Source organism: Pinus tabuliformis, chromosome Q (assembly GCF_031772625.1).
Source record: "Pinus tabuliformis cultivar Carrire ecotype Pingquan chromosome Q, CPIR1, whole genome shotgun sequence".
Classification (NCBI taxonomy): domain Eukaryota; kingdom Viridiplantae; phylum Streptophyta; class Pinopsida; order Pinales; family Pinaceae; genus Pinus; species Pinus tabuliformis.
Genome location: NC_142296.1, coordinates 1245314321 through 1245328161, shown reverse-complemented (window position 1 = coordinate 1245328161; position 13841 = coordinate 1245314321). Strand labels below are relative to the sequence as shown.

The window sequence follows — 13841 nt, the reverse complement described above, 5'->3', positions numbered from 1 at the left end:
CGCAGACGCAAGGAAACTCTTCTTTTGGGCAGGCATGAAGCATGACATAGTCCAGTTTGTCACCAAATGTCTTGAATGTCAGCGAGTGAAGGCTGATCATCGCCATCCAGCAAGACTCCTACAACCTCATGACATCTCTACATCTAAATGGGAAGTAATTTCCATGGATTTTGTGGTGGGTTTGCCACTCACTTCCCAGAGGCACAATGCTATATTGGTTATAGTTGATAAATTGACCAAAAGTGCCCATTTCATCCCAATAAGGGACACTTACAATGTTACGGATGTGGCGCGAGTGTTTGTCAATGAAGTTATCCAACTGCACAGATTGCCCACAAAGATCATTTCTGATAGAGACTCCCGATTTACATCTAGGTTTTGGACAAGTTTGTAGTCAGCACTGGGAACTCAGTTAAACCTAAGCACTGCATATCATCCAGAAATAGATGGGCAGACCGAAAGAGTAAATCAGGTTCTGGAGGACATGCTTAGGATGTACGTCATGGATAATCAGACTCAGTGGGAAGGTACTTACCATTGGTAGAGTTTGCCTACAATAACAGTTATCATAGTTCAATCGGGATGCCTCCTTATCAAGCTCTATATGGAAGACCTTGCAGGACGCTGTTGAGTTGGGAAAAGTTGGAGGACCAAGTGATAGTTGGCCCAGAACTAGTTCAAGAAATGGAGGAACAGGTAAAGCAGGTTCGGCAAAGGTTAAAGGAAGCACAGGATAGACAGAAGAGTTATGCTGATTCACATAGGATTGATCGCAGTTATGAAGTAGGGGACCAAGTTTTTATTCGTATCTGGCCCAACAAAAGCACCATCCGGTTTTGGAAGGGGACGAAATTGTCACCTCGGTTTGTAGGACCTTTTAGGATCAAGGAGAAGATTGGACCAATTGCCTATTGTCTTGTACTGCCGCCCCATTTGCATAAAACTCATGATGTTTTTCATGTATCTATTTTACGACATTATGTTTCTGATGAATCTCACAAACTGGATTGGCAGGACTTGCAGGTCTCGGACATGGGAACCGTAATGGTAGAACCATTACGCATATTGGACCGTAGGGTTCGACAGCTCAGACGTCGCACGGTGGACCAAGTTAAGGTCCAGTGGGACAAGTATAGCCCAGGATCTGCTACCTGGGAGGATGCAGAGACTATGCATCGTGACTACCCCTCACTTTTTGAGCATCTGTGATGCCTATTTTGACTTAGATAGCTACCTATGTTAAGATCCTATTTCCATGTTATTTATTTATGAACATTATGTAATATTGATGCATTTGGTTGACACATAAAACTACTTATATGAATCAGTTGATAGATTTGATATTAATGATAGAAATGGTTGATGTATGGACTACATGTATGACTCACTTAGTGATGGACTATCTAGTGCGTAACTTACCAGAATTACTTTGGTTCATATATAGGTCAAGTGGATATGATTTATTTAAATGAATGACTTAGCGAGAATTCTTAGATTGACACATGGATACTAAACTTAGTAATGTGATGATTATATGTCTTGTTGTTATATAACTACACGAATGAGAGGCTAACCCGCAGGGGAAGAGAACTTTGTGATAGCCAAGAGGGAAGGATGAGACATCTCATGAGGAAGGTATAATGTACATTATTTTACTTCATTGGTATCTACTTGATATGCACTCTTATGACACAAGAAAAAAATGCAAATGACAGGTGGCAAGACGACCTGACTGGATTATTCGATGACAAGTCCAACCAGCTCTGTAGTATGGTCCGTGCTCTGAAGGAGGGGTGGAGGTGTTTCCCATCGTGTATCCTCCGAAACCTGGAATCATGGGGAGGACAGCTGAATGCTCCCCCTAGACGTGTGATGACGACTGCCAGATTCCTGCTGGGGAAAGTTTGGTCGAGGCATTCGACGCTCCCACCATGTCGGTTTTATCAGTGGTCAGTATGGCCTTTGCCACTGATAAGGCAGCAGAGGACGGATAGGGTGGGAACAAAAGTAGGCCAGGGTGGATAGGAAGATATAGATTAGTTGGAGACTCTTGATGGGAAGTAATGCCATTGTCCGACTTATCGAATTTTAATGCTATAACTCTCTCTAGTTTGCTATGCTTTCAAACTCCTTGTATCTTTTCATTCTAACTTTGAGACGAAGTTTTCTAAAGGAGGGGTGTATGTAATGCCCCACTTAAATCTTATCCTACAATTGTGTTAATATTTACATTATCTTATCTGAAAATATTGAGAAATATTGGTCTAAAATAAATTTATGATTTCCATTATTCAAATTCCCCACTTACCTTCTCAATTTGAATATTGTGTAGGATATGGTCTCCTTCCATTAATTCAAAATATATTTATTCATTCACACACCCCAATGTACCCTCACATTTACTAAGGAGAAGACATGGTCCTCTCCATGTAAGCACATTTCACATTCCCCAATGTACCCTCACATTTACTTGGGAGAAGACATAGTCCTCTCCATCTTATCATCAATATATATTTATTCATTTCACATTCCCCAATGTACCCTCACATTTACTAAGGAGAAGACATGGTCCTCTCCATGTAATTACACTTCACATTCCCAAATGTACTTTTCAGATTTACTTGGGAGAAGACATGATCCTTTCCCATTAAATTCTCAATTTTATATTCATATCACAATTCCAAATGTACTCCTAGCTTAGAAGAGAAGTCAACCAAGGATGGGTGAGAGTTAATGACATTAATGAGAGGTGGTTGAGGAAAAAGGGTATAAAAAGGGAAGGGGGAAGGAAGAAAAGGGGGAGTTGGAGTCTTGCTTAGGATTGTGGGGGTTGGTTGTGATTGTTTGGCCTTGTTATGATTTTTGGGAGACCTTGGAAAACTGTGGAGGTTTCTTGTGGTTGAGAGGAGGAAAGTATCATTATCTAGTTTTGCACATTCTTCTTGAGGACACACTATATCTGGTTGGACTTGGGCACGGAGGGCTAGTGAACCTGTGGAGGTTTCCTGGGCTAGGAATTTATTTCCTAGTTGGCTGGGAGGTAAATCCGGTTGGGTCGGCCAGAAGGAGCGTTCAGCTGGAGCTATAAGAGAAAGGTATCATCATCAATCGCCGGAACATGTATTTTTCCATGGACTACTCTTGTTAAGTTGATATCAATGGAATGCTCACCTTAATTTATGTTGCTTATGATAAAATGATAAGATGTTAAATGTTTAAAGCTATGTGAAAAGGTCAGCAAACTCCTTTTATTATTTATAAATTAACAGGAAAATAGATCTGTTTGTGTATAACAAAATAGAGGCTCTAATAATAGGATTCAAGTTCTTACATTTAACCTAAGATATTTTATATTATTATAATGGAATAACTTATTACTATTATTAAGAGTAATTGAATCATTTTAACTTTAATTATTATTTATTAATTTTTTTAAGATAAGGCATTTTATATTATGTATAATCTTATCTTTTTAATTTTAATTATTATTTATTTATTTATTAATTTTTTTCAGATAAGGCATTTTATATTATATAAATGGAAGATTATACATAATTCTCTAGCCTTTCGACGATGGAACTAGGTAAGATATTTAGCTTCAAAATGTTGGAATAACATTTTCTAACTACAACATCTGATAAACAAAATGTGTAACATAATAGCTAGTTGAAGTGATATATAATCTGAGCATGGTTGAGCGTTAGGGTCAATTCCCCAACTATCTCAATATAACACTAGGGATGATTAAGGGCCTCCATTCAATTATTATTATTTATTATTATTTCAATTATTTACTTCTAATTATTTTCTTTTTGAGCATTGAAATATTTTATTATGGTCAATATTAATATACATAAATTTTATATTAAAATAAATTGATTAATATAGATGTTCAAATAGTTTATTTAAGTCTTATATTGAAATATAATTCACTTAAAATTGAAAATATAAGATTATTTTAATTTCAGTTACTTTATTTATTTCTAAAGTTGATATAAAATTTTATTTCACATCAACATTGAATATTTTATGTATGATTAAAAGTATGAATAAAATATTGGTACCACATCTACTTTATACTAGGTTGTAATATTAACCACCCTAGATCCATCTTAAATGTAGATCTACCAAGCGTCCAAAATGATCTAATATTTTTTTTACTCAAAAGGTGTTTGTAACTGTAATGTACCTCAAAGCACATCTTAAAAGAAAAAAATATTGTTGTAATTGTAGTTCTATAAATAATTCTCATCACACATGACGCATATTTTTATGGTCATAGTTGATCATTAATCAAGTTTACATTAATATTAAAGAACTAGTGTGAGTTAAATTCTTACATTAACACCTCCTCCTATTATATGCACATCTAAAATCAAATATGCTCTTAACATTTCCATAAGTATACATCCCATATTTTATGTACATGGTTTGACCTTATAAGTAACTTGATATATGTGCCCTTAATAGTGGTATTGAACCCCTTTCATCGGCATGTGTTCTTTATGTCTTCTAGTAGTTGACACATGATATACGCTATTAGATATAAAATGTTGGTTTTCTACCTCCTTATGCCTTATCTAAACATGGATTAACTCATTGTTCTATTATGTGCACCAATCTTGGAATATAGTGCTTGAATAATAATCCTTTCTTTATTTCCTAATCATACAGTTGTCATGTTTATGGTTTTCCCTTAGCCTTAATTGGGGTGGTGTATGGCTATTTCAGTGGGGTCCAAGACCTGACCACATGAGTTGAATACCTTAATCCATGTAAGTTCTCCAAACATGACTTCACACGATTTCATGTGGTAGGGTGTAGGTTTTTAACTAATGGTCCTGATTTTGTTTTGGTAAATTGACAATGATCCTTCTTAGGGTCTACCATTTGGGAGTAAATAAGTTATTATCCAGTTCATTTGCAAATGTTTCCTTAGACCTTTTCTAGAGCACCATTTGGTTCTCCTACAAGATTTTGACGTGTCAACACCTCAGTCCCTATCCATACCAGTTGTGACACTACCTCTTTTCCATGCATACAATGTTGCTCTTCTTATGGAGGTTATTTTTTTTACCCTTCATCTAGAATCATAAGTAACACTATACAAGGATTATTTTCTTCTTATTTATTTCTATCTCGCCTTTCTTATTTATTTATTTTTGTATTTTTTGGTTTAGTTTGTCATGCTGCTTGCCATTTTAGGTACAACATGGAGTAATTTCTTTACAGTGACATTATGACTATTCCAGTCTCCCTTACTGATGTTATTACCTTGTTAATGTTGGGTTTGTTTTAGATAAAATTGTTGGAAGGGTCTTCCTCAGATCCCCTCACCTTCAAGTAATCCTTTTGTTCTCCTTTACACACATGATTTTTTAGATTGAAAATTGTTAAAAATGTTTAATTGGTACACTTCCTTTGTGTTCAAGTGCTCCACAAAAGAATGAAATTTCTGTTGGACCTCCTCTTAGCTGGGGTTTAACAATTTAGGTAGTTTTCCCTCTTTAAAAACCTTAAGGGCTTATTGTGAATGTTTTCCTTGTATTTTTTTTCAAGTGATGACTTAGGGTTGTTTTGACCATGACACACTATAGTTTAATGCATGGTCCATTTTATGACTCAGCTTTAGTTGTACTATGATGACCAGGCCATGGAATAGAAAGTTTCAACGAACTCTTTTTTAAAAATCTAATTTATCATTTAAGGGTTCTATTATGTTCTCTAAATGTTCTTATTGTTTAGAAACTTTGTTAGAGTGTGTATATATATATATATATATATATATATATATATATATATATATATATATATATATATATATATATATATATATATATATATATATATAGATATATATATATATATCCCTCTATTTTATAGGTGGGATGAATGGATTTTGGTAGCGACCCTCATAGGTTAACCATCTCAACAACTCTTGTATAAAATATAAGTTTTGAAGAGTGATGTTGATCTAAATTTGATGAAGTTGAACCTATGATTTTTATTCTATGTATTTGATATTTTTTTGACAAGGACTTAGGAATTATATGTCCAGTGTAAGAGGACGTTTTTTTCGTAAAGGAACAAGCTTGGTGAAATACTTGTTGCGATTTGGCATAATGGACTATAATTCCATGGACATCTCCATGATGAAAAGTTCGAACAAAAATATTGCAAGACATTGTTGCTGACTTGGTATATTCTTTGTTTGTCTCGTTGAACTATATATTACATATTTTGATATTCGCTTATGTGAGAAGCCACAACTGAAGTTGAATAAATAGTTGGTTGTTCAACCTATTGTTATATGTTGGATTTGAGCATGGTATACTTTTCTGCTATTGAGGAAGTTGCTAATGTTTTCATTTGTGAGAAGCTTGGAATGGCTGAGAACCCCTCTTAGAGAGGGGGCATTGATTACATAGCATCATGAATCTTTCTTTGGCATGTAGCTGAGATGCCATGGATTATGGTTTTGAATATTGTGACTCCCTTAGGCTAGTTAACTAAGACTATAGTGAGTTTGGTTGGGGAGTTTGGTTCTAAGGCTTGAAGTAATCCCTTGGGCCATCGTGGCTGAGAGACCATTGTGTATGGTCTAGGACATTAATTTTGTGATCTCTCCCTTAGGAGATTTGATAAGAGGCTGATGGATTAGTTGGGTAGATTGATATTGACTTCCATTCCTCGGGTATTTTACTGAGAGGAAAATGAATTTAGTTGGGAAGGATGAGTTATCTCCCTTAGGTCATGGACCAAGAGACCTTGTTTATGGCCGGGGAGATGGACCCTATGTAACCATTACATATGGTTGGAAATTTTGGCCTCATGAATAATATTGACTGATGGGATGTGTTTGATTCTATGTATATTATGATGAGACTTATGATCTCGCTTATGAAATTGTTGAGAGACCTACGGATTGGTCAAGGAGATTTATCTTTAAAGAGAGAGATATTTATACATCCGATCTCTCCTTGGGTAGTTGTTGAGAGACCTATGGATTATTCAGGGAGATTGACCTTGAGAGAGAATGAAAAGTACCTCCTTGGCTAAGAGGGAGTGTTGGAAATATAGTATCCTTGGTCAGTATTTTCATTAAGAAAGAAAAATAAAAAATAAATTTAAATTTAATGACTCAAGATCAAATGTCAAGTCGACCTCCTCCTTGATATTGTTGGCCCCAAGTCGGATAGGCCCCTTTGAGGCACTCTTTCAACCCCTTTGGAAGACTATAAATATGAGATCTATCCCTCTAATTTGGAACATTGATGATATACTATTTTATCATTGTTCTAGTGAGGGAAGGAGAAGGAAGAGGTTGAAGTTTAGAAGGAAGAAGGAGTGACTTGACACTTATGGGAGGTATCTCTTGCACTGGTTAACTGTTATTTTGATGTTTTTTTCCCTAGTTGGATTAATTAACATTGAATATCTCTCTCTCTCATAAGGAAATACTTCTAGCTTTTTGCCTTGTCAGTTTTTCCCTAACATCGAGCCTAATCTTCTACATCTCTTATCTCATTATCTCTTATATCATTATTATTTTTAAAAATCTTTCATGTTTAATGGTTGAAATTTTCTTTTATATAACTAATTAATGATATTAGATGTTTTTTTTTTTCCCGTAGAAAAAGTCATAATTTCTATTAGTCAAAGAAATTACATTCTGTAGATGTCTAAACATATGCATAGTGAGGCTGGCTGCCTCTTAGACGGTAGCATAATAAAACACAGTTTGTTTCAACCATGTACTTGTGGCACAAAAAGAAAAACCTGATTTTGCCTCCATGCAGGGAGTTTACTGGTCTCATATAGATATTGTATCATAAAACCAGAGATGAACATGTAAATGTGCTCCAAGCAGGGAGACTTTAGAGTATATAACTGGAAAAATATTACTAAGAAAAAACCGGGCCTGTAGCAACCTGTAAAGTGTCTATAATGAAAATAAACTGTCAGCTATTTACAGCGGCTGCATCACCGCTGCCTTGTAGCAGAAGGACCCCCGTGGGTCAAAACCGAAAACAAAAAACTAGTGTGGATAGGATGGAACCGTCTTCATGGCTTTATCTCTATTTGTGCGTGTGGATCTACAAAAGGCCTGTGATAGTGACGATGGAAGGTTCCATCCACTTCTTCCTGTATTAACCAGTCTTCCTCTTGTCTCTGCGCTGCCTGCTTGGACAGGAGGTCCACCCTTGAGTTGCACTCCCTGTAAATATGATAACAGTCAAATTTTTCAAATGCTGCTATAAGCCTGTGTGCCTCATCCAGAATATGTCTCAAAGAAAAAACAGTCTAGATATATTTTCTGTTGAACCAGTTGCAGACAAGTTTTGAGTCTCCAAATAGTTGTAGTTTTGTGCAACGTCTTCCAAGTGCAAAGTGGATAAGGTGTTTGGCAGTGGCTAGCTCGGCATAATTATTTGTGCCGCTTCCCAGGTATATTTGTAATTTGAAGCAGTGTTCTTCCCTAAGGAAAAGGAGGGCTCCTCCCCCACAGCCATCTGCTTGTGCTGAGCCGTCAAAATAGGCCCAGGGGTAAGATTTGTCGATGTGTTCAGGGGAAATGGATCAAGGAGGGGCCTGTGGGGGGTCATCAGGGAGAAGAGCGTAGTCTGCGAGGATTTGTGTTCTGATGGATAACCAAGATGGTATTTTATGGTCAAAAATTACACGATTCCTCACCGTCCAGATAACCCAGCACATGAGGAGGGGGATGTTCCTATCTTTGCCCGAGTGGTTCTCCAGCCAATTCAGCCAGGCTTCAATGATTGACTGTCCTTGCCATCAATTGAGGGAGGGGACTTGAGAAGTAAGGAGGGACCATTGTTCAATGACTACAGGGCAGGACAGAAAAAGGTGTTCAGTGTCTTCCTCATTGCATCTACATAAATGGCACCAGAAAGGCCCATGGAAGGATCGTTTTTTCAAATTTGAGCCTATGGGAATTTTGTTGAATAGGATGGCCCACATAAGAATATGCGATCTGGGAGCTTCTTTGAGATGCCAAATAGCTTTCCACCACTGCTGAGAATTTTCAGGCTGGAATTGTTGCATGAGCTTTTGGTACCCTTCCTTAGGAGTGTATGAACCGTTTTTTGCGAGTGCCCAGACTATCTCGTCTTCTTCTTCCGTTATTTTGATGTGTGCTTGTGTAAGGGCTTCTGTGTAGTTCTCCCATTCATGCTGCCATTGTTCTGGAATGTGGAGATCTAGTGCTGTCTTCCAGGCCTGTTGGAGAAAAGTGGAGTTTTGTAGGTCTGCAATATGTGTTATGTGAGAGACACCCTGGTCCATAAGATAATCCGTTAGCTATGCTGGAAGTTGATTGGCATTGCCACATCCTATCCAGGGGTCTACACCTATGCGGACTGCATTCCCCTGATGTATTATCCATGTTAGACCCTCCCGAATGAGAGGGAGGGAAGAGAGAACTGCTTTCCATATGTTTGAGTGTCTTCCGCTTTCCCTATGTTCCCTGCGAATCCAGCTGTAGATGCTTTCTGGGGCAATGTATTTTTCCACTACTACTCTTTTCCAGAGGCTATTGGATGTGATCAGTTGCCATCCTAGCTTTGCTGCCAGAGCTTTTGCAAATAAATCCAGTCTTTTTATGCCCCATCCTCCCCATTTCTTGGGCCTTGCTATGGTGTCCCAGTTTACCCAGGAAAAGAGGTTTCCCTGTTTTTTCCCCTTCCATAGGAAACTGCAGCATATCTTTTGGAGTCTAGTTAAGATTCCTCTTGGTATCCAAGCCAGTGACATCCAGTATACAGGGGTTGCTTCCAGCACAACTTTTATAAGGGTGAGTCTCCCAGTCCTGGTGAGATATCTGTTATACCACACATGTAATCTCTTCTCCACCTTTGCAATAAGCCATGTCCAGTCAGCAATTTTGTATCCCCCGTGTTTCACTCGGAATCCAAGATATTTCAGCCCTTCCTCCATCGGGTGTAGTTGGAAAGGGAACTGGTTTTTTATGAAGGTGACCTCATGTTGTGAGCAGCCAGTTACTGTAAGGGTGGATTTATGAACATTTATAATCATTCCTGTAGCATTCTGAAATAGGTAAAAAATAAGTTGTAAGGCTGAGGTGTCGGCCAGGCTTCCATTTAAGAAGATGAGCACATCATCCACAAACAGGAGGTGGGTGAGAGAGCAGTTTTCTGTGATTTTTATCCCCTTAATCCTGCCCCTCCTGTGTTCTGATGCTATCAGCCTGCTAAGCCCTTCCATGATGAGAAGGAATAGTAAAGGGGATAGGGGGCATCCTTGCCGTAGACCTCTTTCGGCAGTGAAGAAAGGGGTGGGGGCACCATTAAGTAGGACACTGTACGGCACATCAGAAATACAGCTCATAATCCTCTTGATAAACATATAGGGAAACCCCGGATGTGTGAGAAGCATTCGGATGTAAAGCAGGTTTGCCCTATCGAAAGCTTTAGAGAGATCTACCTTAAGGATCATTCCTTTCATATGCCTTCTCTGCATTGAGTGGAGAAGTTCTTGTGCAGTACCAATAGCTTGATGGATCTGACGGCGATGGAGGAACGCAAATTGTTCAGGGGATATATGGGCTGAAAGGATGGGCTTGAGCCTGTTCGCAAGGATTTTGGCCATAATATTATAAAGGCAATTGCAGAGCGAGATTGGCCTAAAATCATCAAAAGAGACTGGCTTGTCGGATTTGGGAATGAGGGCAATGAAGGTAGCTTTGATGGCCGAGGGGATATTTCCTGAGAGGTTGCAATGATTGATCACTTTAAGGAGGTCCAGGCCCAGAAGTTCGAAGAAGGCTAGATAGAATTCGATGGACCAGCCATCAGGTTCTGGGCTTTTGTCTCTTTGGAAACCCCGAATGGTGGCTTCCAGCTCCCCCAATGTAATTTCTTTAGTGAGCTCAGATGCTTCCTCGTCATCCACAAACCTGGGGAAGAGCTCGGCCACTCTCATGATCTCTAGCAGATTTGCTTCTCTCGGGGCCCTGTATATATTCCTGAAGTGTGAGGAGGCTAGGAAGGCCAGTTCTCTGGAGGTGTGGACCTGTTGGCCCTGTTCATCTTGCAGCTCCTAGATAATGTTGATCGCTTTCCGTTCATTTGCAAACCGATGGAAAAACTTTGTATTCTCGTCCCCTTCCTTGAGCCAGATGGCTCTACTTCTTAATCTCCAGCTTGCCTCTCGGTCTCTTAGAACTTGTGATCTCTGATTGATAAGGCCTTCATACATGGCTTTCTTTTCCAGGGAGATATAGGTTCCCTCCGAGTGGGATTCTAGGTCTACAATTGCTTGCTTTGCTAGGGAGATCGTTTGGTCATCTTGTTGCCTTTTCTTGTGAGCCCATTCTCTGGACAGCACCTTGATTTCAAAGAGGTTCCTTACAAAGCAGGTGGCTGGGTCTTCTCCCTCGGGGATCGGATGTGATTTCCAATAGTCTGATATGAGTTTAATATAGGAGGGGTCCCTGAGCCATGTGGAATTGAACTTGAAAGGGGCCTTGAGTTTCTGTTGCCTTGCTCCAACTTCGAGAAATATAGGTATGTGGTCCGATATCCCTCCACTTCCAACCCATTGCCTGGATCTGGGGTGATTACTGTGGAAATCCTCCTTGATAATAAAGCGGTCCAACCTCCTGGCTAGGCTTTGTTCACCAGTTCGATTATTCTTCCATGTGTTCTGGATCTTAGATGAGGGGATATCGATCCAGTGATGATCCTCAAGCAGCTGCTCGAAGAAATCAGATAGCGGGTCAATCTACACAATATGTCCCCAGGATTCTGAGTGGCCCATAGAGAAATTCAAATCTCCTCCTATAATTATATTCTCGGCTAGGAGGAGGGGGGAGCTGAAAATCTTTCGCCAGAAGAGATCCCTATTGAGGCAAGGCCCATATACATTTATGATTCTTAGATCCTCCTCCAGTTCCATGGAATATATGTCCGCACCCAAAAAACCTCCTCCACCCCAGATATTCTTCAGATTGATGGAGCAGTTCTTGAAGCCAATAGCTATACCCCCAGATCGTCCAGAGACATCTATGGCATAGAAAGACCATCCTGGCATCCAAGAGCCGAGGATGGACGTGGCCGAGTCTGCTTTGCATAGGGTTTCTTGTAGAAAGATGATATCAACCGGTTCAAAGAATAAGAGTCGTTTCAGGGCCAGTTTTTTCTCTGGGCTGGCCAGCCCTCTACAGTTGAAAGATAAAATCTTCATGGAGGGGGATGGGGGAGGGTGTCCTTTGCTCTAAGTACCCTTTCAATGGTGTGTTGTTTGCCCTGGATGACATCGTCCCCAGCTTGTTTCTTAGCCTTGTGGAGGGAGGAAGGTTTGCCTCTTCCCTGCTTGGGTGAAAGGATGAGAGGCTCCACAGACAGCCCAATGGCGTCCAATTCAAACTGCTTGGTGATCGAGCGGGTGGAGTACCTCGGTGTAGAGTTTACCGAGGGGGAGGGCGAGTGAAAGGAGAGGGGGGGGATGGAAGGGAGGGAGTAGGAGGTTGGTAAGCCCAAGGGCTGTGGGATGGGGCATGTCATATAAAGAGAGCGTGAAGGGGGATGAGGCGGACGGGCGACCTTTACCAGATCGAGGGCAAGCGGGGAAGAGGGGGGGGGGGGAATCTTGATTGGGGGGGGGGGGAAGTGATAAGGGAGAGATAAACTCAAAGAAGTAAGAAGCGAAGCAGAGACTGATAAAGGAAAAGACGTACCCGATGAGAAGACAACTCCTTTTGCAGCCTTTGAATGCATCATAGGAGGAGATGGAGGCCGGATCGGGATCGTTCCTTGCTTCTTTTGCCGAGGTGCAGGTGGCGCTTCTACCATGTCAGAGGTTATATTGTGCTCTGTTCTAGGTGCCGCCGCTGCTGGAGGGTTAGGTAGACCTTCAGTAGTGGGCTGGTCCTGTGTAATGGGGGTCTGCTGGACTTTTTAGAGGAGGGGGCAGTCTTTGTAGAGGTGTCCCACCTGATGGCATCTTCTGCATCGATAAGGGATTCCTTCATAGTCGAGCTTCTGCTTCCTTGAGGAGGATTTCCACTGGATGGTGATGTGTTCCGGCAAGCCCCCTCTGGTATCTAGATGAACAAGAACCCTGGCGTACGCCATCATCCCCGTCGAAAGGTAAGATTTGTCAGATTCCATGAAAGTGCCCAATGGGTTCCCTATTCTTCTGAAGATGTCCTCGGACCAATACTGTAGAGGCAGGCCCGGTAGTCTGACCCAGACTGGCCCGACCCCAATCTGTTCCGTCTCCGGGTCAAAAAGGGGCGCCCATCGTTTGAGGAGTACCGGAGCTTTTTCAAAATTCTAGAAAGATGACAATACCCAGCTTGTGTGGTCCGCCCTTCCGAACCTCAGTGCGAACCAGCCTCGCACGAAAGTCTGGACAGAGGGAATTTTCGCCAGATATTGGCCCCAAATCTCCGTGGAGCAGGTCTTCAGTTTTTCCGCTGAGATATGCCTGCCCCAAATGCGACCTACAAGTACTCTGTCTGCTAGATCCATAGCGTCTCCCCACTGAATGTCTTCTTCAAGTCTCAGGAAGACGTCCTCAGATCTGGATTTAAAACAGCGTTGCTTCTTCAGGGGGCGGGAGGACATGCGTCTAGGGTTTTCAGGTGCCCTGGGTCCTGCCGGGGGGGAGCCAAGGGGGGGGGTTAGGGTTCATGCAGGGGGGGGGGGATGGCCTCTGGGAGAGGGGGGATAGCGTGGTAGCTTCCAGAGGAGGCCGGGGGGCAGTGGGGGGCAAGGATCAGTGGGAGCAGGGATCTCCAGAGGGTCAGTGGGAAGATTGGGGATGGAGGGGAGCCCCGACTGAATAGAAGGACCAGC

The 13841-nt window shown here is 40.9% G+C and overlaps 2 protein-coding genes across 2 annotated transcripts; both read right to left on the bottom strand.

The window, feature by feature from the left end:
* Nucleotides 1–11079: 11079 nt before the first annotated feature.
* LOC149224326 (uncharacterized) lies at nt 11080–12225 on the bottom strand. The gene is made up of 2 exons (XM_089388154.1): nt 11905–12225; nt 11080–11763 (listed from the first exon to the last, which is right to left on the bottom strand). Exons 1-2 carry the CDS (start codon nt 12223–12225, stop codon nt 11080–11082), a joined length of 1005 nt encoding a protein of 334 aa, XP_089244280.1.
* Nucleotides 12226–12938: 713 nt separating this feature from the next.
* Nucleotides 12939–13610, bottom strand: LOC149224325 (uncharacterized). Its single transcript, XM_089388153.1, has 2 exons — nt 13335–13610; nt 12939–13250 (listed from the first exon to the last, which is right to left on the bottom strand). Exons 1-2 carry the CDS (start codon nt 13608–13610, stop codon nt 12939–12941), a joined length of 588 nt encoding a protein of 195 aa, XP_089244279.1.
* Between the last annotated feature and the right edge of the window lie 231 nt (nt 13611–13841).

What these genes read in the sequence shown, in the direction of transcription:
- LOC149224325 (XM_089388153.1), bottom strand. Translation starts at nt 13,610, where the DNA reads ATGTCCTCCCGCCCCCTGAAGAAGCAACGCTGTTTTAAATCCAGATCT. An exon ending in GGGCGGACCACACAAGCTGG is followed by an intron (nt 13,251 to 13,334) that starts GTATTGTCATCT and finishes GAGACGGAACAG; the next exon opens with ATTGGGGTCGGGCCAGTCTG.
- LOC149224326 (XM_089388154.1), bottom strand. Translation starts at nt 12,225, where the DNA reads ATGAAGATTTTATCTTTCAACTGTAGAGGGCTGGCCAGCCCAGAGAAA. An exon ending in AGGATCTAAGAATCATAAAT is followed by an intron (nt 11,764 to 11,904) that starts GTATATGGGCCT and finishes CATATTGTGTAG; the next exon opens with ATTGACCCGCTATCTGATTT.